We start from the raw sequence: 26,259 nt of genomic DNA on the forward strand, positions 1-26,259 counted from the left end.
AGTGAGTGGAAAGGTTCCCCTACACGAACCCAGGGGCCCATCGTCCCGATTCCCACTAGGACTGGAGCCACTAGCCCGCAGCGTGCAGGAGTCCTCAGGTTCCTTTCCCAGGTGGGGCACTCATGGGTCAATTTTGAAGTTAGAGGTTTTGGTAAAAGATGTGCTGGGTTTTGACACTGTTCCAGAAGTCCAGTGTGGCCCAGGCAGCCCTGACTTGGAGAGGGCTAGTGGGGAAGGTGCCCAAATCCTTCTAGGGCCTGAGGGTTTGTACCATCTGGGTTTTGTTTTTTAAAGCTGCAAGCCTGAGGCAGATTACTAAACTCTGGGTTCACTGATTTTATTACTCTCTGATGTAAAGGTGTTGTGGTCCCCTGGCCCCATGTGTGCTGCTGGGGACTGAGCAGCACTAGATGGACCTGCCCTCAGGAAGGTCAAGTGGACGGGGGAAACAGTGAGCCAGCACACCTGGGGCGGGGGGCAGTCCTCCTTCCTCCTCTAATGTGCAAGCCACTCTGAGAACAGAGGAGGGGCCAATCCTAGTTCTGGGTGACTGGGATGTGGGCGGAGGGGCTCAGGAGTGACTTTTGAGCCGGGTCATACGGAGTTCTAGAAATAGCAAGACAGAAAAGGGAGGAAGGGCTTCCAGGCAGAAATAGAGGTATGGAAGGCCGGCATGTGTAGACAAGATGTTGAGTGCAGAGGAGACAGACAGGGGTTGAAGGATGGTGGGGGCCCTTGTGGGAACTCTCGAGTGCTAGGCTAGGAGAAAAACTCTACGTTTAAGAACAATGTTTTGCTTTGTTGTGCTGTTTGCTGTGAATTAAAGGATTTTGCATCCAGAAAGAGGGCTGGAAATTTGGTGATGGAAATTTTAAGCACATACCAAGAAACATGAGGCTGGTTCCCAGAGGAAATAACAAAGACAAAAGATGAGATGGGGAGGCATTTGGCTCTGCTGAGTCACCTGTTAAGATCATTTTGCTCCCAAGGCAGAAATAAGAGAGATGTGTCATCCTTCTGTGCAACCGTTCACTTGGGAGATGCGGGGACTTAGGAGACCGTGAAGAGGGGGGTGCTGGCCTTGGCAATCGGCCCAGCTTCCCTGGGATGCTTGAAAAGTGACTCTGATTCGGTTAGGGACACTCAGAGTGCGGCCCCAACCCCAGGATTTGACCAAATGAACTAGGTACCTCAACACAAACCCATCCAGATGCCGTCCTCAAAACAGTCCACGTTTATGGCACATTGAGGGATGCTTTTTGTTTTCTCTGCCAGGCACCGCCTAGGATGCTTCGATCTCGCTTCAGGAAGAAAAGTACCTCATCCTCAGCCACTGAAACCACGTGAATGAGATGAGCCAACAGCACCGGATACACAGAATGTTTCTTCTCTGCCTTAAAGAGCTAATATTCACTCAAAACATAGACATCTGCAAGCTGGTGTGCTTAGAGTGTGCAGCCTCAGTCATGGCCTTTTCTCTCCCCTCTTCCACTTTTAGGATACTGGTTTTTCCTTTGTTTTGCTGGGGAGAGACTCAAGGGAAGGTAGTGTGTGTGTGTGGGGGGGTCTTCTGAGGTTAGTAATTTTCCGCAATTGGATTGTCATGGACAGCAGTGTGTTTTTAGAATATAAGAGAATCACCCCCCACCCGCTGCTGAGATGTACATTTGTAATTTATTTGTTGCATACTTCATTTTTAGTCCTGTAAATGCAAACAAAGCGATTTTTTTAAACTTTTTTTGTTCTTTTTTTTTTTGGTACTAATACTTTGGACTACAGTGTACATACTTATGGCTTTTGGCTTCATATAATGGACTTGCAAGGGCTGCCAGAGGTTCTGACAATGTAACAAAACTGCAAAAACATAAGTGTAAAAAGTGTTTTTGATTCCAGAGAATGTCTTAGATTGTGCTTAGGAAGCTTCCCAATACAGCTCCAGTCCAATGTCCCCTTCCCTGCAGGACAACGGTCCGTATTCTTCAGATAGTTGTTTAGTCAGTGTCCCAGGGAGGTGTGGAACAGAGACGGAATGCATTTCAGCGACAGAGACGAGCGTGGTGAGGGCGGGGACACAGCTCAGAGTAAGAGAAGAGTCACCGGAAGCTTGTTTTCCCCTTGAATTCAGATGAGGGGCTTCTGAATCCTTTTGCGGGGGTTACCGTTTACCTTGGGCAGGTGGCTCACCCTCGGTAAAACCTCTTGGGGATGTGGACACAGAGCTGTTTGTGAGGAGTCATTTAAATGTTTCAAAAGTTCTTGACCAATGACTATTTCTCCTTCATAGTAACCTGGGCTGTGACTGATCTCCCCAGGCAGAGGGGTTTACAATCTGAGCACCTTCTAAAGAACGCTAAGCAAAGACCAGCCAGTCAACCAAACCAGTACAAAACCTAGAACTACGCTTTCAGATATGCTATAAAACACATGACACCTGTGTCACATCAAAGTGCTGGGCTCTAGGAAAGTTTTAGAGGTTGAGATCTTCATGGATGTGACTGCTGCTCAGCTCCCGGGGCAGCTGTGGCTCCCACCCTCCTGTTTCCTTTCTGCTCTGTGCAGCATGTGAACAGGAGGGAAGTCGCACGCTCATGGACACTCCAGGTCTTAATGGGCATGTCATACAAGCCCAGATTGCTTAGTAGGAAAATGAAGCACTATCCGCCTAGATTGAGAATTTTGTTAGAAGACAAATCTGGATTAAATAGCATTTTGGACCGAGGTAGCTGCTCTCCTTTGGGGCGCTGAGCCTAAATGTAGGACTGTGTATTTGTGCTTAGAGTTGGGTGTTTTCTTTCAGTGTAATGCATGCAGTGGTTACAACCCAGTTATTTATAAAACTTGGACTGTGTTTGTTCATAGATACTCCCTGGAGATTAGTGTCACGTACCACACGAACTCACTGTCAACCAGCTGTAAACAGGCCCAGCTGAAGGCCGTTCCCTTCATTACTGAGCCACGTGACGGCACATCGGCTGGATCTCAGCCACCTCAGAAAGGTTCTACTTGAAGTTACCAGATATGCTATTTCCATCCCTTCTTCCCATAATTACTCTGAAGGTGGCTTTGTAATTTACAAAAGGATTTAGGACAATAAACCTAAAAGCAAATTTGCGATTCAGAGTACAAATAGAAGCTGTCTGCTCACTGTCTGCGCCTCACACCCACTAATACTTGAACCTGTTTAGGGAAGACAAAATGTTTTCTTTAAGCTTACCGCATAGTTTCAGACAGAGGAAAAATACACGCTTTTGTACTTGATCTGTTAGCTGGGAGTACCCAGGATTATCAGAAACAACTGCATAAAAAGCTTAACTTAAGCAGCTTTATAGCAACTTCTTTTGCCAAAAGAATAAAGGCCTGTAGCAACAGAGATTAAAATCCTATTGTGAACAAGCTAGATTTTCACTATTTCACAATGGAAAGTTTTAACAAGTACAGAATATCAAGTTTGCACTCAACTATGCCAAAAACAAGTTTGAAGCACTCTGCTCTCAGACATGCTGTATTACTTCTCATTCAAGATTTAGAAAACATAAAGGTATCCAAACTGCTGTCTTAATGTAAATGTAACTATTTTTCCTTCAAGTGTTGATTAGGGAATCGGTTTGTCCCTTAGAAACACTCGCTGTACGACTGAGAACAGCCGTCACGTTTCTGGCAAACGCTGTGTGCTCACCCCCCATGCCGTTGTGTGTGTACGGACTGACACAACACGTGAGTGCCTCCAAGTGTACACGTAGTGGTGTGTTCTGTCTAGAAGATACAACTGTTTTCACTGTGCTGACACAGACACGGGCTGTGTACAAAACATTGGGCGAAGTCTGTCATTTGCAAGTAGTGACTTTCGGGTACTTGCCACCGCGCACCGGCGTTTCTGAGGTGAGATGTGGTGCTGCGCTTGTACACTGGAGTTTAGTCATAACCCTGCCGGCTTTGCGTGAATAGCTTGCTCACTGCGCCGGCCTCTGAAAGTGGTCTCTGCGGGACACTGTCCGTGTGTTTGTGACAGCAGTGCTTGTCCACCGTGACCGCCGCTGAGCACCTGCCTAGCTCCTCACCTCGCACAGTATTTGAAATGGTCAAGGATGTGCTTCGTTCTCAAACAGCTGACATGCTGGACTGTGACTGTGCGTATCTCCCCTAGTTTAGCTCTGTAGACCCTATAGAACGATCTGTAATAAAATAACATACTGGACTGTGCATCAAGGGGTGTAAAATCATGATTCCAAAGGTTGAAGTTCTGCTGTTTTGTTATAATGCTTGATGTATATCTTGAATAAAGTCTTAACATTCTTCTTTTAAAAAACGCCTTTGTAATGTTGGGCTTATGAGGAAAGAGAAAGTACTTTTTAAAAAAATGTGGAAGGTAGCCCTGGCCCGGCAGCTCCGTGGGTTAGAGCGTTGTCCTGCTACGCGAAGGTTGCAGGGTGAATCTCTGGTCAGGGCACATACGAGAACCAATCAGTGAGCACACAACTAAGTGGAACAACAAATCAACGCCTGTCTTTCCCTCACCCCCTCTCACTCAAAAGTCAATACATAAAAATGTTTTTAAAAATGTAGAACATTGCAAGGATTATGAGCTGAATGCTCAGCCACTAATGGGCTTAGTGCCTGGTGACCTGGCCCCATACCTACTGCGCACAATTGCTGCAAGGAAAGAAATTAAATGACATCAGTGTATTGAAAACCAGTAGATTAGAGAGTAATGTGGAAACTGGGTAGCTGTGAAAATTAGGGTAGCAGCTTATCTGGGAGGCAGTTTTCATTCTGCAAGCGTACTTTTGGTCTCTTTTTCTCTCTTGGAACTTGTTTCCTGCTAGTTTGGGAGGTGTGCAGGTCAGAGGAGGGTGGTGTGCGTGGAGGTGCACTGGGGGGTGTGAACGCCCTTGACCCCACTGCAGCCCTTGCCTTTAAACCACGGGCCGGCGCACAAACTTCACTGGGTGGTCACAAAGACTTGGACACTCAAAATTTGAAATAGCAAAATGAAACACTTTCTTTGCCTTTCTAGTCTTATATTGTATATGGTTGACATGAGCACTAAGATAAAGCAGCAGCAGATGCAGAAGACAAAGAAAGATGGAGAGACTGAAAGGCTTAAAACCCATTTATTCATTTAATGAGCCAAGTCCAATGTCAACAGAACTGAGATTAACCAGGTTAAGAGGTAACAGTTATAAAATTTAAGAGCCAACTTGGTACAGTGTCATGAAGAAGTATTTCGTACTGTAATGCTAGATTATAGTTACATGTTGATTTAGATATGAATTCCAAGGAGTTAGACCTAGGTTCTGATGGACTTATTAGCTGTATTTCGGGTTGTTTACGTAACCTTCTGTAAGCTTCAGCTTCCTCAAATCTGAACTGGGGATGGAGTATCTCCTTGGAAGGCTGGAATGAGGATTAGCAGCTTTATAGATACATGCCTGTTCCTATGCTGGAGGGCACAGTAGATTTTCAGTAAGTTATACTTCGACATATACTTGAAGGTCATTTAGGTAGACCCTTTAATGAAAGATGTTTTGTTGTCAAACTGTAAAATCAGCTTGATGATAAGCCCTGCTACCCCTTCCCCTAAACTGTCTGCCTGCTGGCCCTTCCCTTTCAGCCCATCTCTGGATGCCAAGGCCGGCCTGCCAGCCCTGGTCTCTACCTCCCCCGCCCCAGGCCTAGCAGAGAAACCCAAGTGCTCTGAGGCCACACGACAGAGACCCTTGTCCGTATCTGCACGAGAGAAGTCGAGGAGGTGGGGTGAGAGGGTCTTCCTCAGCTCCTTCAGGCACCAGGTCCACCCTCTGCCAGAGGCAGTCGGAGGCAGGAGCCAGGCAGGTGGGAACGATGCGGCTGTCCTGGCAGTGGCTGATTTCTGTCATCTCAGAAGTCTGAGGAACCCCTTCCAAACAATGCTATTCTACGCCTCAGGCTCTTGCCTCAAACCAAATGTCTGTGCTTTAATTGGTCCCATAAAGAGACACATTTGGCCTTCTAGTTTTAGAATACTGTCACCCTTGTCCTTTTAATGGACACAGACACTGCTTTCAAAGAAATTTTGGTTATCTCCCCCCTTATCCTATCAACAATAGAAGACCATCTTCTCATCAACTATTAAAGGGTGTGAAGCAGTAACTGAGGCCTACTTCTGTTTAATAATGATTTTTCAGCCAGCCAAAGTACTGTTGTTTGAATTCCAGATGATTCTGATGGCAGAGCTGAGAAGCACTGCCCTTGACTGTATCTACTCCGTCAGCTGTGCTTTCCTCAGTGCCTCTTCCCTGGCCCTCTTCAGGTGAATAGTGCTAAACTCTTACATCGTGTCCAACATCATTGAGATGCCTTCTTCCCCCTTAGTATCTACAGTGTGTCTTTGGAAAATTTTGGAAAAGGTTTATCTTCACTATTAAAAATATGAAATCTCAAGTGGACCAACTCTTTAAAAATGCAGCATCTTCCAACTCTTGGGTAAAAAGTTTGTATCTTCATTTATATAGCCACCTCTGTTTCATGAATGGGCATACCATTGGCTATTTCACTTACACCCTCTATAAACAAGCCTGTTCCCAGAAACTAAGCGAGCGTGTGGTGCACACAGTGAACCCAGGGTACTAGATGTGCACTGCCACCCCGTGCTCACCTCCAAGCGAAACTGCCCACATGCCTAATTTTCGTTCCACACGAATCTGCCAACACAACCAAGTGAGCCAGAGTGGGCTCCTGACCCAAGAACGGCCAATCCCTACAGTTTGGTGACCTGAGATGAGGCCTGGTGTTAAAAGATAAGCCAGCCAGTGAAGAAACAGGAGCTGAGGGTCATGATGTAGAAATGCACCGCAAAAGAGCAGGCTACAGTTATGAGGAGGAAGCAGAAGTAACAGTAAGCAAAAACTGTGAATTAGACAAGTTGGTAAGTAGAGAATGGAGCCTACAATTCAGAGAACTGAGTCACATGTATGGCTAGACCCCAAGTCTAAAGATTCACCTTTTCCTGTTGCTGAGGTTCCTAGAGGTGCCTCGAACCCAGAACCACCCTACAATTTGTGCTCCTGTGGCCTGGGAGTGAGTTCTTGGTAGAAGATGGAGGTGGTGTGGTGGTTCCTGAGTTTCCAGGCATGTATCCTTAAAAAAGAAGTCACACTACTTGAAATAACTCACTAGCTGTAGAGTCTTTTATGTCTGTCCTAACTTGAGATTCCTTGTAACTAAGTAAGCCTAATTGGAACTAGTTAAGCCATTACCCTTGTTGAAAGTAATCATTAATTTTAAACTTTTACTTCCCTGAACAAATCTGAGAATGTTTAATCCATTAATTTTAAAACTCTGATAAGTTTAATGTACATCAAGTTTCATATTTACTCATTTTTTAGGTTTTTTTAAAAATTGAATTTATTGGCATGACATTGGTTAATAAAATTAAATAGGTTTCAGGTTTACAATTCTAAATCATCTGTATACTGTACTGTGTGTTTACCATCCCAAGTCAGTTCTCCTTCCATCTATACTTACTCATTTTTGCAAAGACATCATAGATACCAAGATAACTGGGAAAAGCATCAAACTTCTGATCTATACTTTCAGGTTTGTCCGATCATGGTACTTCTGATAAGGATCGTCAGCATACCAGTTGCGCCTCTTCCAGAACGATGTCGTCATTTTATCTAAGAGTTTACTCTGGGTTTTATCGCAGAACACAAATTCCCTCAGGCGTCTTTTTCTCGCAGTTGTCTTCTTCCATAATTTTTTCTTATAACCAGCCTGTCAGATAACATTACAAGGGCATTTAAAACATGTATTATATAGATAACAACAGAGCGCTTTACTACACATGGTTTATAGCCCCAATGGGAACACAGACCAGACTTTCACAGGGGCTGGTATGTTTCAGAACGATGTGATTCTCAATGGGGCTGGATAGAGAAAGCATGTGTAGTTTTAAAAAGAAATATGAATAATTTAATATTTTGAAAAAAATTTAAACTAAAACCACAGAAAATAAAGCAAAATAAATCTTTGTGCCTGATGACGATAGAGTAATGATATATAGGAGCTTACTGTATATGCCTTACCTTATTATCTCTTTAACAATCTCCAACAACCTACTATTCTCGTTTCACATATTAAAGAGAAACAACCATTGATTAGAAAAGTCGTGCAGCAGACAGAGGTCAGAGGTGTTAGTCAGCAGACTGATACGAGGTCTTGGGCTCTACACTATACACTACTTTTTTCCCTAGTGTGGAGGAGGATGGGGTGCTGGCTAGGTTGATAACATTTACGTTCATTTAAGGGGGCAAAGTATTACAAAGGCCAAGAAGCACAGTTCTCAAATATGTTATTTCATTTATTCTTTCTACACACTAGGGACCAATTTCTATAATAGTAAGTACTTTTGTAAGGAATAATGAATACAGTAAAACTATTATTAGGAGTGGTGAAGGAATGGTTAACTCATATGTTTAACTCAGAACTGTCTATATGCATGCATTATTAATTTTGAAGAATTAATTTTTGAAGAAACAGTAAATGAGACTGAACATAAAACCTATAATCACATCCTGTTTAAACTAGAAGAGACTGTAGGGACCACCCAGGTTAATGTTTGACTAAAACCACACTGTAAGTTACAGGGGAGGTGAGACTAGAACCCATGCTATTTGTACGAGTCCTTTGGTCCTTTTAGGCCAAGCGCTCTTTAGGGCACCATACTAACTGAACAAAACCATAGCTCTTCGCTGAGCAGGTGCCTTGGGTTTCTGACATGCCTCAGTGTCTCACTGTGACCAGCAAATTCTACCGCACAGAGATGCTCAGAAATAATGAAAGGTTATTTAAGAGTTCTGGTTTTAAAATGCCACAGATTTTTACTACTCATTGACCATAATTTAAAATGGAAAGATTCAAATCAAAATCCCCCTAATGGCATAATTTTCAAGTTTAGAAGCTGAACTGGGCCCCTGTGGATCTCCTACTGACAGACATCTAATTTGCAGTCCTGGCTGTCCCCACCAGTGTCCTTTGACGATTATTCTGTGGAATGCAACAGTGTGAAAACACTGTTGAAACATTTTAGATAATCTCTAGGCTCAGAAATGGAAGGAGAGAATAAGTATAAAAATTAGGGACAACTGGATGGCACTGTCCCACAGAAAATACTTTCAGTTTTTATACGTTAGTGTCAATTAATCCTCCCAGATATTTTGTTTTCTGCTTAAAATTGGATTTTGCTGAAACAGGCCATTAAGCCTATGGAATACTTTTGGGGCCCTGAATGGGACTAGGTGTTACGACTGGAGAACTCGATTGGGTCGCTTAGATAACATGAGGGTTTCAGGGCCCGATAAAAGGACACGGGAAGGAAAGCAAAGACCACCACCCATTTCATTTTACCTTGGGTCAGATGAGGACCTGCAAATAATGAGTATGGTAAAAGGGAGTGTCAATGTTTCCCATGGTCCAAATTGCCCCGATTCAGAACTACTAGCTCAACTACTTAGTTCACTTACTCATGGATCGCATGAGCTTCTAGTGACTAGTGCAGGAAGGGACCACAGTATGTACTGTTCCAGTGGGGAAACTGGCTGAGGATGCCAAATTTAGGACGGTTCATGATAGGGTATAATCCTTTCCAGCTATCAAATAGTGACAAAGTGCTACCGATTGTTTATTTTATCTTTTCAAGGAAACAAATTTTGATCTTTAAGGAACTACTTGTTAACTTCCAAGTAGTAAAAGGGAAATTAGGATTTGAAGTTATCCAAACTCAAAGGTTGTTTTACAAAACTCTGGTCATCTGCTCCTCTGTAATGATCGGTTATTCCGTTCCCACCAGTAAGGACATGAACTGAAAGCCCACGGTCACGCTCACTACACTCCATGGGAGAGGACAGAGCGGTAACAGTTTGTCAGAGTTCCCCTCCGAGGCTGCAGTCTGTGGCCAGAGGAAGTACTGGAGTTCTGTCTGATACGGTCCCCAGTTATACTAACAGAAAAACTTACAAAGTTTGAAAAAAAAGTGTATGTGGGGTTAATGTTCGGCCATAAAGATTAAGCCACCTGGAGACTCCAATCCAAGATAGACTGAAAAGCTCTTCAGTCCCCAGATCCGAGCCCTGTGACTAAGTTCTTGCTGAAGTCCCCTCTGATGTAACACTCCAGGATTAAATAGAGCCTCCCCACAGGTTACTCCACATTGGGGGTTTCACAGGGCTCCTGGTAATCACTAGATAAGGCAGCCACGTAACAGACCTGAGATGAACCTGTCCTTCATGTCCTACATGAACACTTTCACCATTGTGAAAAATATTTTTTTAATGAATGTTTAAACATGTTTTCTTCACACGGATTCGCTTACATGAAGTGAGGCCTGCCAAGCCAGTACTTAAGCATAGCACAGCACGATAAAAGCTAATGGTAAGATGGGAGGAAGACATGCCAATGAACAGGCTGAATTCTGCTTCATTTTAATCTGCTCACACTCCCGTTTCTATCAGGTGTGAAGACTCACCTTCCTCCTTACCCAAAGGCCAGAGTGAAGGCGAAGAAACCTATAGATGACAGCTTTCACAGTCTTTCTTTTGCCTTTTCGTGAACTTATGTATGTCACCGTTCTGACTGGTAGCTTCAGGACGTCTGGAAGCAAGGGAGCCACTCTAAAATACATTTTTAAAATTTAACTCAGCAATAAGTGTGATTAAAGGATAAAATCCATTTGTATCCTTAGAAATGAGTAAAGCAGCTCCAGTGGAACACAGCTGACTTTTTACATTGTTACTTCCGATGATGACACTATGCATAAGTAAGAATAGCAACTATGAACAATTTGCAGGCTAGTTATAATCTACCCCAGCCCAATCCCTATGAGAGAACTGATTCTATTATATTTCAATCATCTGATTTTTAATCCATCTGCTCACTTGATTACACCTTCTAAGGACTTCAACTTGTTTATCTTTGTATCCTTTCTGCCAAATACAGTGCTAGGCACAGTGTGTTTAACTAAGTATTTGCTGACTGAACGAACACCACATGCAGCCCAGCCTTGTAAACCAAGCATCTTGTTCACCCTCCACTGTGGCTGACAGTTCCGCCCACATCTGGAACATCAGAAGCGTGCTGTTCGGTAGCCCCTGCTGCTGCCACATAGGCGTGTGGATGTCAGTGATATCTCCCACTCCATCGGCAGTGTCTACACAATAAACCGCAGGTACACAAAGTATCATCTGTTTCTAAGAAGTCATTGCAGGCATGAATATTTTAGAACTTCTGTCCAAGCACCATGTTTACTCAAATATACGATACCTTTTGAGGATTGTTGCCGTACGCCCACACGTCAGGTTTCTGACAGAAGTAACAAGCCTGGGAGCAGAGGAGACAACTGAAGTCTGAATATGACAAAACTGTCGGGTGGACAGTGCCGAACGAAGACAGGCATTCCTGGCACAATTCCAATAGGCTGAAGACGCCAAAATATTCAGGGGCCGTAAGATTCCTGTAAAGACAGAGAAACACAAATGCTTAATAACATACTCCAAAATATGCATCCAAATAGTTAAATTAAAAAATTTTGAAAGCAACTAAGTGTTATACATTATTAACATGCCCTGAAGCTCAGACTCACCTGTGGAGCTTTTTACCAACTTCATTGAGGTATAGCTTACATGCCCCCAAATAACCCATATGTGTACAGTTCAATGTATTTTAGTAAATTGAGAGTCGTGCAACTGTCACCACAATCCAGTCAATGTGTCCCAGTTCTCCTGTGTTCAACAGTACAAGGAAAATGTATGTAACATCCCCTCCCACCTGCTGGACCTTACGCCCCGATGAGACTGTGCAGCAGCAGGGCAGAGACAGGAAAGCCCAACAACTCCCTGGAGAGACAAGAGTGGCAAGAGGAGGACACATAAGGAAACAGAAGAGGTGTATTAACCCTCTTCTAGAAAATGAACAGGCCACGAGGAGGAGGTACGGAGTCCAGTAGGATGAACAACACTTGCAAGAACAAGACTGAAACAAATACCTATCTGGAGTGGGCACTGGACCTGCCACGGGAGCTGAGTACTGCTTGCCTGCCTGGGCAGAAGTAGTGGGAAATAAGGTGGGCAGATCATGAAGGACCTAGATGTGTGGACTGAGCAGTCTTCATCCTTAACACGACAGCCAGATAGTCCATGTCAGCAAGGCAGAATCACTCACAGAGCTCTGACTCCACTGTTGATACAGAGTCTGGTGTGGGACTCAAGAAGCGTGCTTGTGGAAAACCTCCACAGGATGGGACACTCCTAAACCTGGATGGTGGTGATGGCTGCACAACTCCCTAAATCTACTAAGTCAACAAACTACACACAAAACGAGTTATTTTTTAAAAAACACACCATCAATGTTTGCTGTTCAGCTCTCCCCGACAGGCCAGTGCTAGGGCTGAGGGATTGGGCCTCCATGTGTAGGTCTGGGGGCCTGATGTGACCATCTTACTGTGCCCTCAGGCCTGGTGGTGGTCCTGAGGCCTGTCAGTCTTCCCCCTAGGCTTTCCAGAAGTCCTGTGGAGTCCCAGACTATGTCAGACCTGGGAAGGCTGCCTTTGTGGAGGAAAAGGACATGTGGGGAGAGGCCACGTGATGTCTCAGAACCTGGTAATTCCAGTATCAGCATGTGACAGGAGGGGAACTGAGGCAAGATGGTAAAACCCGGAGAAAAAAATGACGGGGTTTGAAAGTGAGGTATGGAGAACCAGCATCTTTCAGACCCTGAACCCGAAAGGAGAGAGACTTCCAGGTACTTCTTCCCACCTCTGGAGTGAGTCTCGCACAGCTCCATCCCCCAGGGGTGCCTGCAAGGCGGCCATGCTGGAGGGAGCTGCAGGTCCCCTGGGTCTCCAGCCTTGCTGTGCCCTGGAGCAGAGGTAGAGAAGGGGTCAGCAGCCTCCTGGGCCCTCATGAGTCTTTTTGGTCACATTCTGGGTCTTCAGTATCACCTAGGTGATAAACACTCCCACAAACAGTAGTGGCAGGAGGCCTGCAACTTGTGGGATGGCAACAGAATCATCCAGGAAGTGTGGTAGGTGAAGATGAAGAGGCCAGTCCCACCACCTGCTCTGTCCCTGTGGCCATTCCCCCTGCCTAAAACAGGTAATTTTATGGTATGTAAATTATACCTCAACAGTTGACTTTGTAAAAAGCTCCACAGGAAAGTCATCAGCTCACCACTGCCTTACTGTCCACTGCACTGACGTCACATAACAAATGAAGAGCTGCGTGATATAGAAGTGAAGTGCTTAGAGCTTGAGTCTGACTGCCCGTACTCCTCTACTACTACTAGCTCTACTGCTTGCTAGCTGTGTGACCATAGGCAAGCTACTTAACCTCTGTGTGTCCCAGTTTCCTCAAATTTAAATGGAATTTATCATGGGGAGGAAACTGGAATTAAATGAGATATAACATGTAAAGCAGGGGTGTCAAACTCATTTTCGGCTTTGTGGTTGCCTTCAAAGGGCCGAAATAATTTTAGGACTGTATAAATGTAACTACTTCTTAACTGTTAAGGAGTTGTAAAATGGTATTTTCTTGTCTACAATCTTCCTCTTTGATTCACTTAATCTTTTTCACAGGTCACTAGAGCTTGATGTCTCAGTTAAAAAAAAAAAAAGTCTCAGAAATTTTTGGAAACCAAGCCTAAAGGCAGATGAGAGTCCAGAACATTTAATGGGTAAACTACAGGCTCATCTGTAGAAAAAAAATGTCAGATGAATAAACAGGAAGTACAGAGAACAAAATATATTGTCAACTGGGAATGAATTATTCCTTAAAAATAACTTCATTTCATTTTTTCATACAGTCACTAGCCTGGGAAATCATGGGAATGTCTAGACACTGTATTCTGACTTTAGGAAGGTATGTGAAAAGGCTTCTTTATATTCTAAAGAAATTAAAAATATGGGCAGGATAATAGTAGAGTTTGATAAATTCCAAGCTCACTGGAAACTATCCCCAAATTAGTCGATTGCTGTTCTCCTGGTGAAAGTCTCTTCCTGGCTCCCTAACTGACTACCTTTCCCCTCAATTTTCATGAAAGTCCTGAAACTGCATAAGGCACGTTTACTAGATCTGCATGAAAAACAAGTTGGGAACCATGGCTTACAAACAGATTTGTGAAAAGATAGCCTGTATGGACTCAAAGTGATCCCGGAAAGACAGGAAAAAAACCATCAAAATTAACAAGATGAAATGGGGGAGAAACACATTGAGGTTAGAAAAATGGGCTACAGGAAGAATGAAAACTGGCTTGAGAGCAGATCCTGGGAAAATGACTTGGGGGGCTTTACCCATCATACCCTCTTCATGGACTAACCAGAGGGGATTTAGCTTGTAAAAACCACAGAGTCAAACTCAGATTGTGTTTAATGAGAAAGGGTAGCACACAGCTCTGGCCGGGTGGCTCAGTTGGTTGGACCATTGTCTCATACACCAAAAGGTGGTTTGATTCCTGATCAAGGTACATGCCTAGGTTGTGGGTTTGACTCCCAGTCAGGGCATGTATGTGAGGCAACAATCGATGTTTCTCTCTCAATATCTCCCTTCGTCTCTCTCTAAAGATCAATAAACGTAATTCTCTGGTAAGGATTTTTACAAAAAGGGCAGCACACTAGTAATTAACAGCTCCTTCAGTCTTCTGCCCATTTGGGCATTTTAACACAGACCAGCTTTCTCTAAAAACACTCATACATGGAGAACATAGATGTTTTTACAAAGGAAGTGATAGAAAACCAGAGTTCTGAAGAAATGAAAGGAAGCAGATGGAACAGGAAAAGCACAGGTGAAGAGGCAAAAATGGTGTAGTGTGTTTGGGGAATTCTAAATATCCTCGTGTGGGGCAGGATCAAAAGAATGGGGAGAGGCAGGGAGGTGAGTGTGGCAGTGTCTACAGTAGTGGTCTGCAAGCTTCTTTGATCCCATATCCTCTAAAAGAATTCTGAAAAATTACGTACTTCCACCAAATTTTACATAATATCTAAAATTTTAAATAAATTGTTAAAAAGAATATAATTTCCAGTGTATTTAAAATACTGAGACTTCAAAATAAGATGTCACATCACTTTTAAATGTTTTCAAAGGAATCTACATATCATAGTGAGTTAATACCCACCTCCATCACCTACTTAAAAAACCCAAGCACAATAAATTCAAGTTGGTGACAATAAAAACTTCTTTTCATCAAAAGATACTTTAAGTAAACTAAAAACACAAGCCAAAGGGGGAGAAGATATTAGAAAACACATTTAAATGAGAAAGTTTGCATATCCAGGATATATAAAGAAAACTCAACAGGAAAATAGGCAACATATTTAGGTAGGTATTTCATAAAAGGAATTTAAATGGCCAATACATATGTGTGAAGGTATTCAGGGACATTACTATGAATCAAGTAAATGCCAATCAAACCACAAAGAGACATCACTAAATACATACCAAACAGACACAAATTTCTAGGTCTAACAATACCAACGTTGATGAGGACATGAAGAATACAGTGCTGTGGTGACTTTAAATAAGCATATCACTCTGGCAGTATCAGGTGACGCTGAATATATAAATACCGAATCTGCAATTCCACAGCTAGTTTTAATGCACACACACAAACACCTCTTAGAGAAACTCTAGCGCTCCTGTACCAAGACCACAAGGTCAAACAGCATTGTACCTAAAACACCCAAATGCCAATCACCGGTAAAATGGAGAATGGTAGGGTAGTCACTAGGAGACTATTTTATAGCAGCAATGCGAAAGCACTACAGCTACATGCAAAATGAGTTTCACAAAGTAAAAGAAGATACAAGAGTACATACATACTGTATGATTCCATTCATGTAAAGTACAAAAAAAAGCAATACTTAAAGATGAGGCTAGTGTTCATATTTGGCCAAAAAAAGGGACTTTTGATTGGGGAGGCCCACAGGGGTGGCAAAGAGGCTCTTGGTAGTGCTCCTGTCCCCACCTGGGTGTTACTTTACGGAGGTTTGATTCGGAGTTAAAAGCATTCCTCGGAAACAGCGTGGACTCTGTTACAGACCACTCACTAAAGCGAATACCACAATAAAGCAAGTCTCACGAACTTTTTGGTTTCTCAGTGCATATAAAGGTTATGTTTAGATTATACTGTAGTCTAATAAGCATGCAATAGCATTGTGTCTAAAAAATAATACACATACCTTAATTAAAAAATACTTTATTTTTAAAAAATACTATCCATCACCTGGGCCTGCTGGGAAAATGGTGCCAATAGACTTGGTTCCACGCAAAATTACCACAAACCTTCAATTTGTAAAAACAAACACTGCAGTATCTACAAAGTGCAATAAAATTGGGTACGCCGGTATTTAAGCCATTCATGTATATTATATACATTCTTTATTGTGTTTTACAAATTTAAATTATCCCATGTAAACAAGCTCTTCTATAAAGTTCGACATTTTACATCGTCGTTTTTTCTTTATTTCTATTCTTCCACAGAATTTTATCCTAATTTTTTGTGAAAGTAATTTACTGTAATCTTATATTTGAATGATCTTAAACGTTTTGCAAAAGCTCTTACGCAACTAAATTAAGTTGCCTTCATTCCCGTCATCTCTCCCAAGACACCCTTGAAAGTGCCCTTGTGCTGGAGGTTGAGCGAAAGAAACGGCCGCATTCCCTGTACGTCGTGTGAATCTGAAACACAAATTACTACGCGCCGGGCGCCACGCAGGGCGCTTTTCGGGCTGCAGCTCCATTTAGTCCTCAGGTAGAAGGTATTATCCCCAGGTTACAGCCGTGGAATCTCAAGTTCCGAGACATTAACAGGTTCAAGGTCAAAGGTCGTGAGTGGTGGTTTTAGCCCTTTATCCCCCACCCCCCTTCGCCCCACCTTGCTTTCTAAGGAAGGAGGAACGGCTCAGAGCCGACGAGGAAGCGGAAACCTCGGGACACCCAGGTGCGCGAGGGTCAGAGAGTTTTGGAACCCTCTGGCCTCAAATAACGACCCACGCCCCGCGCTTTTTTCTGTTAACCTACACGCCAAACACCCACTGTATCCTGGGTCAGTAGTCCCTTCTGAGAAAGCAAATACCGAGCGCGTTGCTTTTCCACTGACCTGATGCTACTCTCACCGCACCAGCAAAAGCAGAGAACGCCATCTTACCCTCCGCGCCCTACGGTGGCCGCTTTGGGCCTAAAACGTTCAGGGCAAAGGGACATTGAGGTAAACTAATCTGGGCGGAGTCAAGGCAGGGGAAACCAATTAAAGGAACGGTCAAATTAAGCTTTATTGAATGTCTTGTATATGCTAGGCTGTCCTTCACCTCTGTAAAACAAGTGGCTGGCATTTAGTAGGCTCTTAATAAATTTTTATTGAACATTTGATTTTAAGATCTATTTAAAGTACAGGACATTTGAAACAATTTCTTTTTGTTCATTTCACTAAATTTGAGGGAATGAAACGTATTATCCTTACAAAACTGGTAGATGATGGGAAACAGAAATATTATTAAAAATTATTTTTAAAGAATGAATCCCTGTTGCCTTTGAATATATTCTTCCCACCCTTTCCCCAAAATTATTTTGAAGAAATTGAATACCAACTATAATAAAATAAATGTAAATATTCTAAGGATATCTCACACAAACACTTTTTTCTAATCAATAACTGATTATTATTTGGTGGAATAGCATCTCAACTCTTACTGAACAATTCTATAGTTTCTGAACAGTTCCTTATATTATTCCTGAGAATTAGTGATCGTATGACTTTTTTACTTAAAAAAATTATTCTAGAGAGAGAAGAAGAGAGAGGGAGAGGGAGTGGGGGAGAGAGATGCACAGACAGGGACATCGATTTGTTGTTTCACTTATTTATGCATTCTCTGATTGATTCCTGTCTGTGCCCTGACGGGATGGGACCCGCAACCTTGGTTTAGCAGGATGGCTCTCTAACCAACTGAGCTACTCTGCCAGGGGTGTATGTCTTTGCTAATGTTGCCTTCAAACAAACAAACAAAACCCCCAACGAACCTCTCACCCACCCTTGTTGCCTAAGATATTTCACGCGTCTACAATATATGACACTGTTTACTGGTTGACAAGTGTAAGGGTTAAACACTGGGTCTCAAGGAGTACACATTTAATAAGGAGACAAATACAAGGCAGATAAATGACTCACAGAGGAAGTTCAAAGTTAAGGAGACGAGGCTTCTGGTTGGTGTGATCAAGGATAAGGACACAGAATATAATATGGTTCTTAAGGAATGGGGAGGATTTTTACAAGGGCAAGGTCATTCTTGGCAGTTAGAACACCAAGGGCTAAGGTGAGAAGAGAGGGAGCCAAGACAGAAACACAGGATTTGTTTAGAGCACTGGTTCACAAACATTTTGGTCTTAGAACCTCTTTACATGCTTACAAATTGAGGATCCCAAAGAGCTTTTAATTCTATGGATTATATTTATTAGTATTTACTGTATAGAAAATTAAAATGGAAAAAAATTAAAAATACTTATTGTATTAGTTTCCTATTGCTGTTATAACAAATTACTCAAATTAATGGCTTAAAACAATACAAACATATCTTAAGTCTCCAAGTCAGAAATCCAAAATGGGTTTCACAAATTAAACATCAAGGTCTCCAGGGCTGTGGTTCCTTGAGGGGTGTCCAAACTTTTAGTGTCTCTGGACCACATTGGAAGAAGAGTTGTCTTGGGCCACACATTAAATACATTGCCACACATAATCACAAAACAATCTCATACTGTTTTAAGTAAACTTACAATTTCGTGTTGGGCCGCATTCACAGCCGTTCTGAGCCGCATGTGGCTGCGGGCCACAGGTTGAACACCCCTGTGCGGGTCTAGGGGAGAATCTGTTGCCTTGCCTTTTCCAGCTTCTAGAAGCTGCCTGTATTCCTTGGCTTGTGGCCTCCTTCCTTCTTCGAAGCCAGTAATTGCATCACCCCGACTACTGTATCCACTGTCACATCTTCTTTCCTAAGTGGCCCTCCCGCCCCTCTCTTTCACTCATCAGGACCACGCAATATTGCACCAGCACAGATAATCTGGGATAGTAACCCCATTTCAAGCTTCTTAATCACATTTGCAAAAAAAAAAAATGGGGGGGGGGCATTTAAGGTAATGTATTCACAGGTTCGAGATTAGGAGTGTGAACATATTTGGGGATAACTATTCTGCCTACCACACTTATTTTAAAACAATAAACCTATTACATGTTAGCACATTTTTAATGAAAAATAACTATTCCAAGATTTAAAAAATGAGAAGAGCAGCATTATTTAACCTTTCTGCAAATCTCTTTAATGTCTGGTTCAATGGAAAGCTGGATTCTGATATTTGCTTATGCACTCAATCTATTTCGATATCTGGAAAAACTATGAGATAACAAATGAAAACAGCAAATAATAACCTTAATATTATGAAGTTAGTTTTGATTTTATGGACTCTCTGAAAGGATCTGAGGCTCCCCCGTGGTCCCAGGTCACTCTTTTGAGAACCACTGAGATGGTTATCCTCTAGTTCCTCTAGGTTATAGGGCATGTAAGCGGGTGATGAGCTTGAAGTGTCATTGCTGTCTTGATCTCATACCTACAGTGGCCGCTTTGAGCCATCCACACACACTAGAAAAGTATTCTGAGACATAAAAGCTCTTTGATTTGACTGTGGGAATCGCTGCACTTTTTGAATAGGGTGTGATTTAAATTTCTGAATTTAGGAGAGTACATTTTAAAGCCAAAAGAAAAAATCATAAATTGCATGTGGAAGATGAGGATTGGGGATTTAGTTTAATGAGAGGTTAGCGAACTATAGGAGATAATCTTGTAGCTTGAGATCTTTAAGCTGAAGTTACTAATGATGTTCCAGCTCAACGTGTGGCTGTGCCATACATGGCTGGAGCAGACTGAAATTGCTTATCCGCGATGAGGTTTACCGCCAAGGTGTTAAAAAAGTCATCATACTGGCATCACCGATAATGACACCAGAGGGCAGGGGTGGTGTGGGGAAACTGCAATTCAACTGCTAAAATTGCTCAAAAAGATACGAGACTGATCTGGAGGCTGTTAGGTGATAATATGGAGCATGTCATTACTAAAGCACATCATATATATATATACTCGTATGAACATAAGTAACTGTTTTACATAATGTTCAAATCTATTTCTCCATTTTACAAATGGAATTAGTAGCCTTGTCTATCTCTGGGAAGAGCACCATACAGTAATAAATTACCTAATTAAGACTTGAAAGACTTTGCAAACACGATATACAAGTTTAGTTTCCATGATATTAAACTAATAGTATTGAATAGAATACTGTGCTCAAATTTAACGTTATACCTTGATTATAGACTTAGTGGAATACTTTGAACAGTGTTTCTTCATTGACTTCCTTATCTTCCAACCCGTCCCATAGACTGCAGCCAAATATCTTTCAAAATAAAAACCTGGTGCTGTGCAGTTTAAACTGGAAGTAGTAGAAGCTGTGGAACCCGATGAATCTGGGTTTCTATCCTCGCTCTGCTAGTAAATTACATGAGCGACACATTACGCAGATAGATCTCCCCAGTGTTCATTCAGCCAGTCTCCCGCAATCTGGAAGACTCCTGAAGAACGGCTGTTAAACAAAACCGACGCGCAAGCCAACAGAACACTGATTTGGCCAAATCAATTCCTTTCTACGAAATTGACCGAGACGGCTGAGATGCTTTCTTCCTTAATTCTCCTAAGTCACGCCTATCCGTTTTTCGAGCAGACCGAAGCCTGAGTTTCAGACGCCCTTCCTCGCCTCCCGTTTACCTAGTAACCCTGGATTCGGGGTACTGTCCGGATCCCAGGGCGCGACTGGGAAATTAAAAAAACCACACTTCCCACCAATGGAGGACCCATCCTCTCAAAGAGGCCAGAACTGGAGAGAAAGAGAGGTGCGCATGCGCAGAGGCTCTAAAGCCGCCGGTACGCCCGGCGCAAAGAGGTAGCGGGGAGGGACACGGACGTACGCACGCACGTACGCACGCCTTCTCTTACTCGTACCGCTCCCACAGCTCCAGCGTATACCAGCCCCGCTGTCCACCAGTCCGAGATGCTGCGAGTCTGTCAGCTATCCAGCGTGACCTCCGCCGCCCAGGTGAGCGCCGGGGCGCCGGGAAGGAGCGTGAAGTGAAGCGGACCCCGGGCAACCAACGGGAAATGGAGGAGGGTTTCGCTCTGCCTAGGCCCTGGGACAAAGGCGTGTTTTAGGGCCACTGTCTTCGCGATAATCTCAGGCGGGCCAGCCAGGCATTTAATTCAGGAGTTCGCCTGACAATGATGCCTTAAGGGTTATTGCTGAAGCGGGATGGGGTGTGGAAAAGAGAAGGTGGCGGGTAGGCGGGTGCAGGACGGGGGGCAGGGCTTCGGGGACGTATCATCCAATCAGCTCTGCGCTGTCCATTCAAGGACCAATCGTGGCTCCTGGCGCCGGGGTCGCCGGTTGTGCGTGTGATCGGTTTCGCGTGTGATCGGTTTCGCGCAGCCAGTGGCTGAAGGTCGAGGGGGAGAACTACAGTTCCCAGCAGGAAATGCAAAGCCTTGTCTTACTACATTTTTAATAAGGTGGTGCATGGACACTTAAGACTCCGCGTTTTAGGGGTCAAGGTTGTGATTATTCGGGAATGACTTTTCGTAGCTGAGAACATCTCAGATTATTAACCTAAACAGAAATAAAGTAAAGTTTGTGGAGTTCAAACGCATGGTACTTGAGGAAGGACAGGAGTCATGACCTTGTGCTCATTTCTGCGATTAGCCTGGGGATCTGTGTCTCTAAGGTGCTGGGACAGTTTTGGCAATCATCCAAGGTGCTTAGACACTCAATTACTTTTACTTCGTCATAATTATCAAAGTAACTTTATAAAATGAAAAAGGAAACCTATTTCCATTGATCACAATGTTCAAAAAAGTGATATTTTGGAAAAATGTACTGCAAAACAGGTACAGTGACACATTCAGTAATTGAATAAAATCCCTAAAAGGCAAGCTTTTTTTTTCTTCCAAGTTTGCCTATCTACTCATTTGTTAGGGTAGGAGAAACAGCCTCTTCCCTAGGAAAATGATGTCTGTATTAGTTTCTGTTGCTACATTACAAATACCACAACTTTAGCAACTTAAAACAACACCCATTTATTATCGTACAGTTTCTAGACATGAATGATTTTGGTTCTCTGCTCATTGTCACAGAAGGCTGCAATCAAGGTGTTGGCTGTTTTGTAGTTTTGATTTGGAGGTCAGGGTTCTCTTTCAAGCTCATGCAGTTTTCTTTTTTAGGATTTTATTTATTTATTTTTAGACAGAGGGGAGGGAGAGAGAAAGAGGGAGAGAAACATCAGTGTATGGTTGCTTCTTGTGTGCCGCCCCCACTGGGGGCCTGGCCAGCAACCCAGGCATGTGCCCTGACTAGGAATCGAACCGGTGACCCTTTGGTTTGCAGGCCAGTGCTCAGTCCACTGAGCTACAGCTAGGGCAAGCTCATGCAGTTTTGTTGGCAGAATTTAGTTCCTTGGAACTGTGGGGACTGATGTCCCTGTTTTTCTATTAGCTCTCGCCTAGTCTATCCTAAAGGCTGCTTGAAGTTTATTGTCACAGGGTCCTCAGATAGTTCATAACATGGACATTTGCTTTCCTGCAGGCTACTAGGAGCTTGTCTCTTTGACTTCAAAAACCTCTCTTTACTTAACCTGTTTCTGATCTCTAGGCCCAGATATAAAAGGTTTCTATTATTAGGCCAGGCTCACCTGGGTAACCTCCTTTTGATTAATTCAAAGTCAACTGATTAATAACCTACAGCCCTCACAGTGAGCTTATGAGCAGGGATTGGAGCTCATGGGGGCCTTGTTAGAATCCGGCCTACCATAGCACCCAAGCGGGGCTAGGAGGATGAAGAAAGAAGAGCAACCTTTCCAGGTAGAATTGTTGAAGTTTGTCTTTGGAGCTTTCCCTTCATGGCACACTTTTCCTTATTCTGTCCTCAGATTACTGGTTGTCACTGATCTGTCCTCTTTGTCTGCCCTAAAGTCCAAAATTACTTTTTTCTTTGCCTTTATCAAAATATTTTTTGTTAGGTTCCACATATAAGTGAAACCGTATGGTATTTTCTTTCTCTGACTGCCTTATTTCACTTAGCATATAATGTTCTCCAGGTTCATCCATACTGTTGCAAAGGGTAAAATTTTCTTCTTTTTTACTGCTGAGTAGAATTCCATTCTGTAAAAGTCCCATAGTTGTTTTATCCACTCACCTATTGATGGACCAAAATATTTTTCACTTATTGGGTTCCTTATAAGGAAATTAGAAGAAAAGAGATTAAGAGTTCATATTAAGAGAACCAAGATGGCAGCGTAGGTAGACACACTGCGCCTCCTCGCACAACCAGAACTGACAGAAAATCGAATGGCAAGGAAGTCCGACACCAAGGAAATAAAAAAACAAGCATTCATCCAGACCCGTAGGAGGGGCGGAGACAGGCAGCCTGGGTGGAGAGGACTCGCGTGGCCGTGGCGGGACTGAGACTGGAGGAGTGTGGAACGAACGGGGCAGGCAGTCTGACCACTGGCAGACCCTGCGGCCCCACATTCACGCAGATAAACTGAGAGGGCCGGACTCAGAGTGGCGGAGAGCGGGGCAGGCAGAGCGGCGGGTAACACCCGGCGGCCCCACATTCGCACACAGATAAACCGGACAAACGGCGGGGAGCAAAGCAGACCGCGCAACCCAGGGCTCCAGCTCGGGCAAATAAAGCCTCAAACCTCTGATTGAAAACGCCCATGGGGGATGGGGCGGCAGCAGGAGAGACTCCCAGCCTTACAGGAGAGGTCGTTGGAGAGACCCACAGGGGCCTAGGGCATGCACAAGCCCACCCACTCGGGAACCAGCACCAGAGGGGCCCAGTTTGATTGTGGGTAGCAGAATGAAGACTGGGGTCTGGTAGAGAGTGGAGCGGGCGCCATTGCTCCCTCTCGGCCCCTCCCCTACGTACAGCGTACAGCGGCACAGCGCAGGGACCAGGGTTACCCCACCCCGTGAACACCTAAGGCTCTGCCCCTTAAAGTAACAGGTGTGCCAAGACAAAAAAAAAAAAAAATGGCCCAAATGACAGAACACTTCAAAGCTCCAGAAAAAATACAACTAAGCAAGGAAGAGTTAGCCAACCTATCGGATGCACAGTTCAAAACACTGGTTATCAAGATGCTCACAGAATTGGTTGAATTTGTTTGAAAACTAGATGAAAAAATGAAGCCTATGCTAAGTGAAACAAAGGAAAATGTACAGGGAACCAATAGTGATGCGAAGGAAACTGGGACTCAAATCAATGGTGTGGACCAGAAGGAAGAAAGAAACATCCAACCAGAAAAGAATGAAGAAACAAGAATTTGGAAAAATGAGGAGAGGCTTAGGAACCTCCAGGACATCTTGAAATGTTCCAACATCCTAATTATAGGGGTGCCAGAAGGAGAAGAGAAGAACAAAAAATTGAAAACTTATTTGAACAAATAATGAAGGAGAACTTCCCTAATCTGGCAAAGGAAATAGACTTCTGGGAAGTCCAGGAAGCTCAGAGAGTCCCAAAGAAGCTGGACCCAAGGAGGAACACACCAAGGCACATCGTAATTACATTCCCCAAGATGAAACAGAAGGAGAGAATCTTAGAAGCAGCAAGAGAAAAGGACACAGTTACCTACAAAGGACTTCCCATAAGACTGTCAGCTGATTTCTCCAAAGAGACCTTACAGGCAAGAAGGGGCTGGCAAGAAGTATTCCAAATCATGAAAGGCAAGGACCTACATCAAAGATTACTGTATCCAGCAAAGCTATCATTTAGAATGGAAGGGAAGATAAAGTGCTTCTCAGATAAGGTCAAGTTAAAGAAGTTCGTCATCACCAAGCCCTTATTATATGAAATGTTAAAGGGACTTACCTAAGAAAAAGAAGATCAAAAATATGAACAGTAAAAATGACAGCAAACTCACAGTTATTAACGACCACACCTAAGACAAAAACGAGAGCAAACTAGGCAAACGACTAGAACAGGAACAGAACCATAGAGATGGAGATCACATGGAGGGTTGTCAATGGGGGAGTGGGAGGGGGAAAGAGGGGGAAAGGTACAGAGAATAAGTAGCATAGATGATAGGTAGAAAATAGACAGGGGGAGGGTAAGAATAGTGTAGGAAATGTAGAAGCCAAAGAACTTATAAGTATGATCCATGGACATGAACTATAGGGGGGGAATGTGGGAGGGAGGTGGTGGGCAGGATGGATTGGAGTGAGGGGGGGGAAATGGGACAACTGTAATAGCATAATCAATAAATATATTAAAAAAAACACCCAAATTGAAATTCGTATTTTCAGAGGATAACTGGATAAAAGCATAAAAAGAATCAAGCATTTATCCTGCCTTTCCTGTATGAACTGTAGTGTTGGGCAACCAAATTGTAGATTGGGAGAAACATCTGTTTATAAAATGTCAATTAATGAAAAATAATGAATTAGAGGTCACTTTCTGCAACTTTTGGTAAATTAATAGATTTAGACATTGTACATCAACCTGGTAGGTAGCATCATAAAAAGAAGACATCCCAAGGTGTGTGCCTCCTGATGAAAGAACATGCCACCACCTAAAGCTTTGTCCAATACAGTAAACCTGAGTCCGAGCAAGTGCTGGGGTCCAGCTGCAGTTTACAGGAAGTAAAGAGGACAGGAGCATGTTAAATTGCACCTTGAACAAAATCCAGTCTGGAGAATTCTACAGGTCAAGCAACCCAAATTCTTTAACAAGTTAATTATTGGAGGGAAAACCTATAAATTAAGAGACTTAGAAGACATTAATTTTTTTTTTAAATGTAGGCAAAACTAACTGTAAGTGAGTCCCAAGTTAGGACTCTTATTTGGGTGATAAAACCATGAAAAACTTAAATTTTCTGACTTTTAAAGCCCTATTCAGGATATTAAATGCTACATAGAATATGAGGGTGGGCTAATGAATATGATAATTTTTAAAAATCGAGCTGTTTCAGATAAAACCCTATTAATCTGAGTCATGATATCATCTCTGCATTTTTCTCATACAGAAATATGAAACTTTTTATTGCTATCATTTTTGGTTATAAAAGATAAATCTTTTCACATTTTATCCCCCTTAAATCAGGGTGCATTTTACAATGGAAGGTGTGTTGTTTAATTGAAAGCATTTTGATAGCCCA

At 43.1% G+C, this 26,259-nt stretch overlaps 3 protein-coding genes across 18 annotated transcripts in view; 2 read left to right on the top strand and 1 right to left on the bottom strand.

Annotated features, from left to right (window-relative positions):
- REEP1 (receptor accessory protein 1) overlaps positions 1–4,306 on the top strand; it is a 106,128-nt gene extending 101,822 nt beyond the window's left edge. For all 5 annotated transcript variants that reach the window (XM_053925253.2, XM_053925255.2, XM_053925254.2 and 2 more), the window contains one exon: positions 1,276–4,306. In XM_053925253.2, the coding sequence (XP_053781228.1) occupies positions 1,276–1,347 (72 nt within the window). In that variant the 3' untranslated portion in view covers positions 1,348–4,306. The remainder of the gene's footprint in view (positions 1–1,275) is intronic.
- A 788-nt stretch (positions 4,307–5,094) lies between these two features.
- On the bottom strand, positions 5,095–17,210 carry MRPL35 (mitochondrial ribosomal protein L35). The gene is made up of 4 exons (XM_024558593.3): positions 17,122–17,210; positions 11,296–11,485; positions 10,502–10,646; positions 5,095–7,752 (listed from the first exon to the last, which is right to left on the bottom strand). The coding sequence occupies exons 1-4, from the start codon at positions 17,162–17,164 to the stop codon at positions 7,564–7,566; spliced, it is 567 nt and encodes a 188-aa protein (XP_024414361.1). The 5' UTR covers positions 17,165–17,210; the 3' UTR covers positions 5,095–7,563.
- Positions 17,211–20,994: 3,784 nt separating this feature from the next.
- Positions 20,995–26,259, top strand: part of IMMT (inner membrane mitochondrial protein) — a 39,955-nt gene continuing 34,690 nt past the window's right edge. For 11 of the 12 annotated variants that reach the window (XM_024558515.3, XM_024558516.3, XM_024558519.3 and 8 more), the window contains exon 1: positions 20,996–21,152. In XM_024558515.3, the coding sequence (XP_024414283.1) occupies positions 21,108–21,152 (45 nt within the window). In that variant the 5' untranslated portion in view covers positions 20,996–21,107. Of the gene's footprint in view, positions 21,153–26,259 lie in introns of all 12 variants that reach the window. The other variant, XM_053924103.1, reaches the window with a different exon arrangement.

The sequence above is a fragment of the Desmodus rotundus genome, chromosome 5 (assembly GCF_022682495.2).
Source record: "Desmodus rotundus isolate HL8 chromosome 5, HLdesRot8A.1, whole genome shotgun sequence".
In the NCBI taxonomy this organism is placed as follows: Eukaryota; Metazoa; Chordata; class Mammalia; order Chiroptera; family Phyllostomidae; genus Desmodus; species Desmodus rotundus.

What these genes read in the sequence shown, in the direction of transcription:
- MRPL35 (XM_024558593.3), bottom strand. Translation starts at nt 17,164, where the DNA reads ATGGCGTTCTCTGCTTTTGCTGGTGCGGTGAGAGTAGCATCAG. An exon ending in ACGGCAACAATCCTCAAAAG is followed by an intron (nt 10,647 to 11,295) that starts GTATCGTATATT and finishes AATGTATTTTAG; the next exon opens with AGTGGCTCCCTTGCTTCCAG. An exon ending in GCCTTTGGGTAAGGAGGAAG is followed by an intron (nt 7,753 to 10,501) that starts GTGAGTCTTCAC and finishes GTTATCTGACAG; the next exon opens with GCTGGTTATAAGAAAAAATT.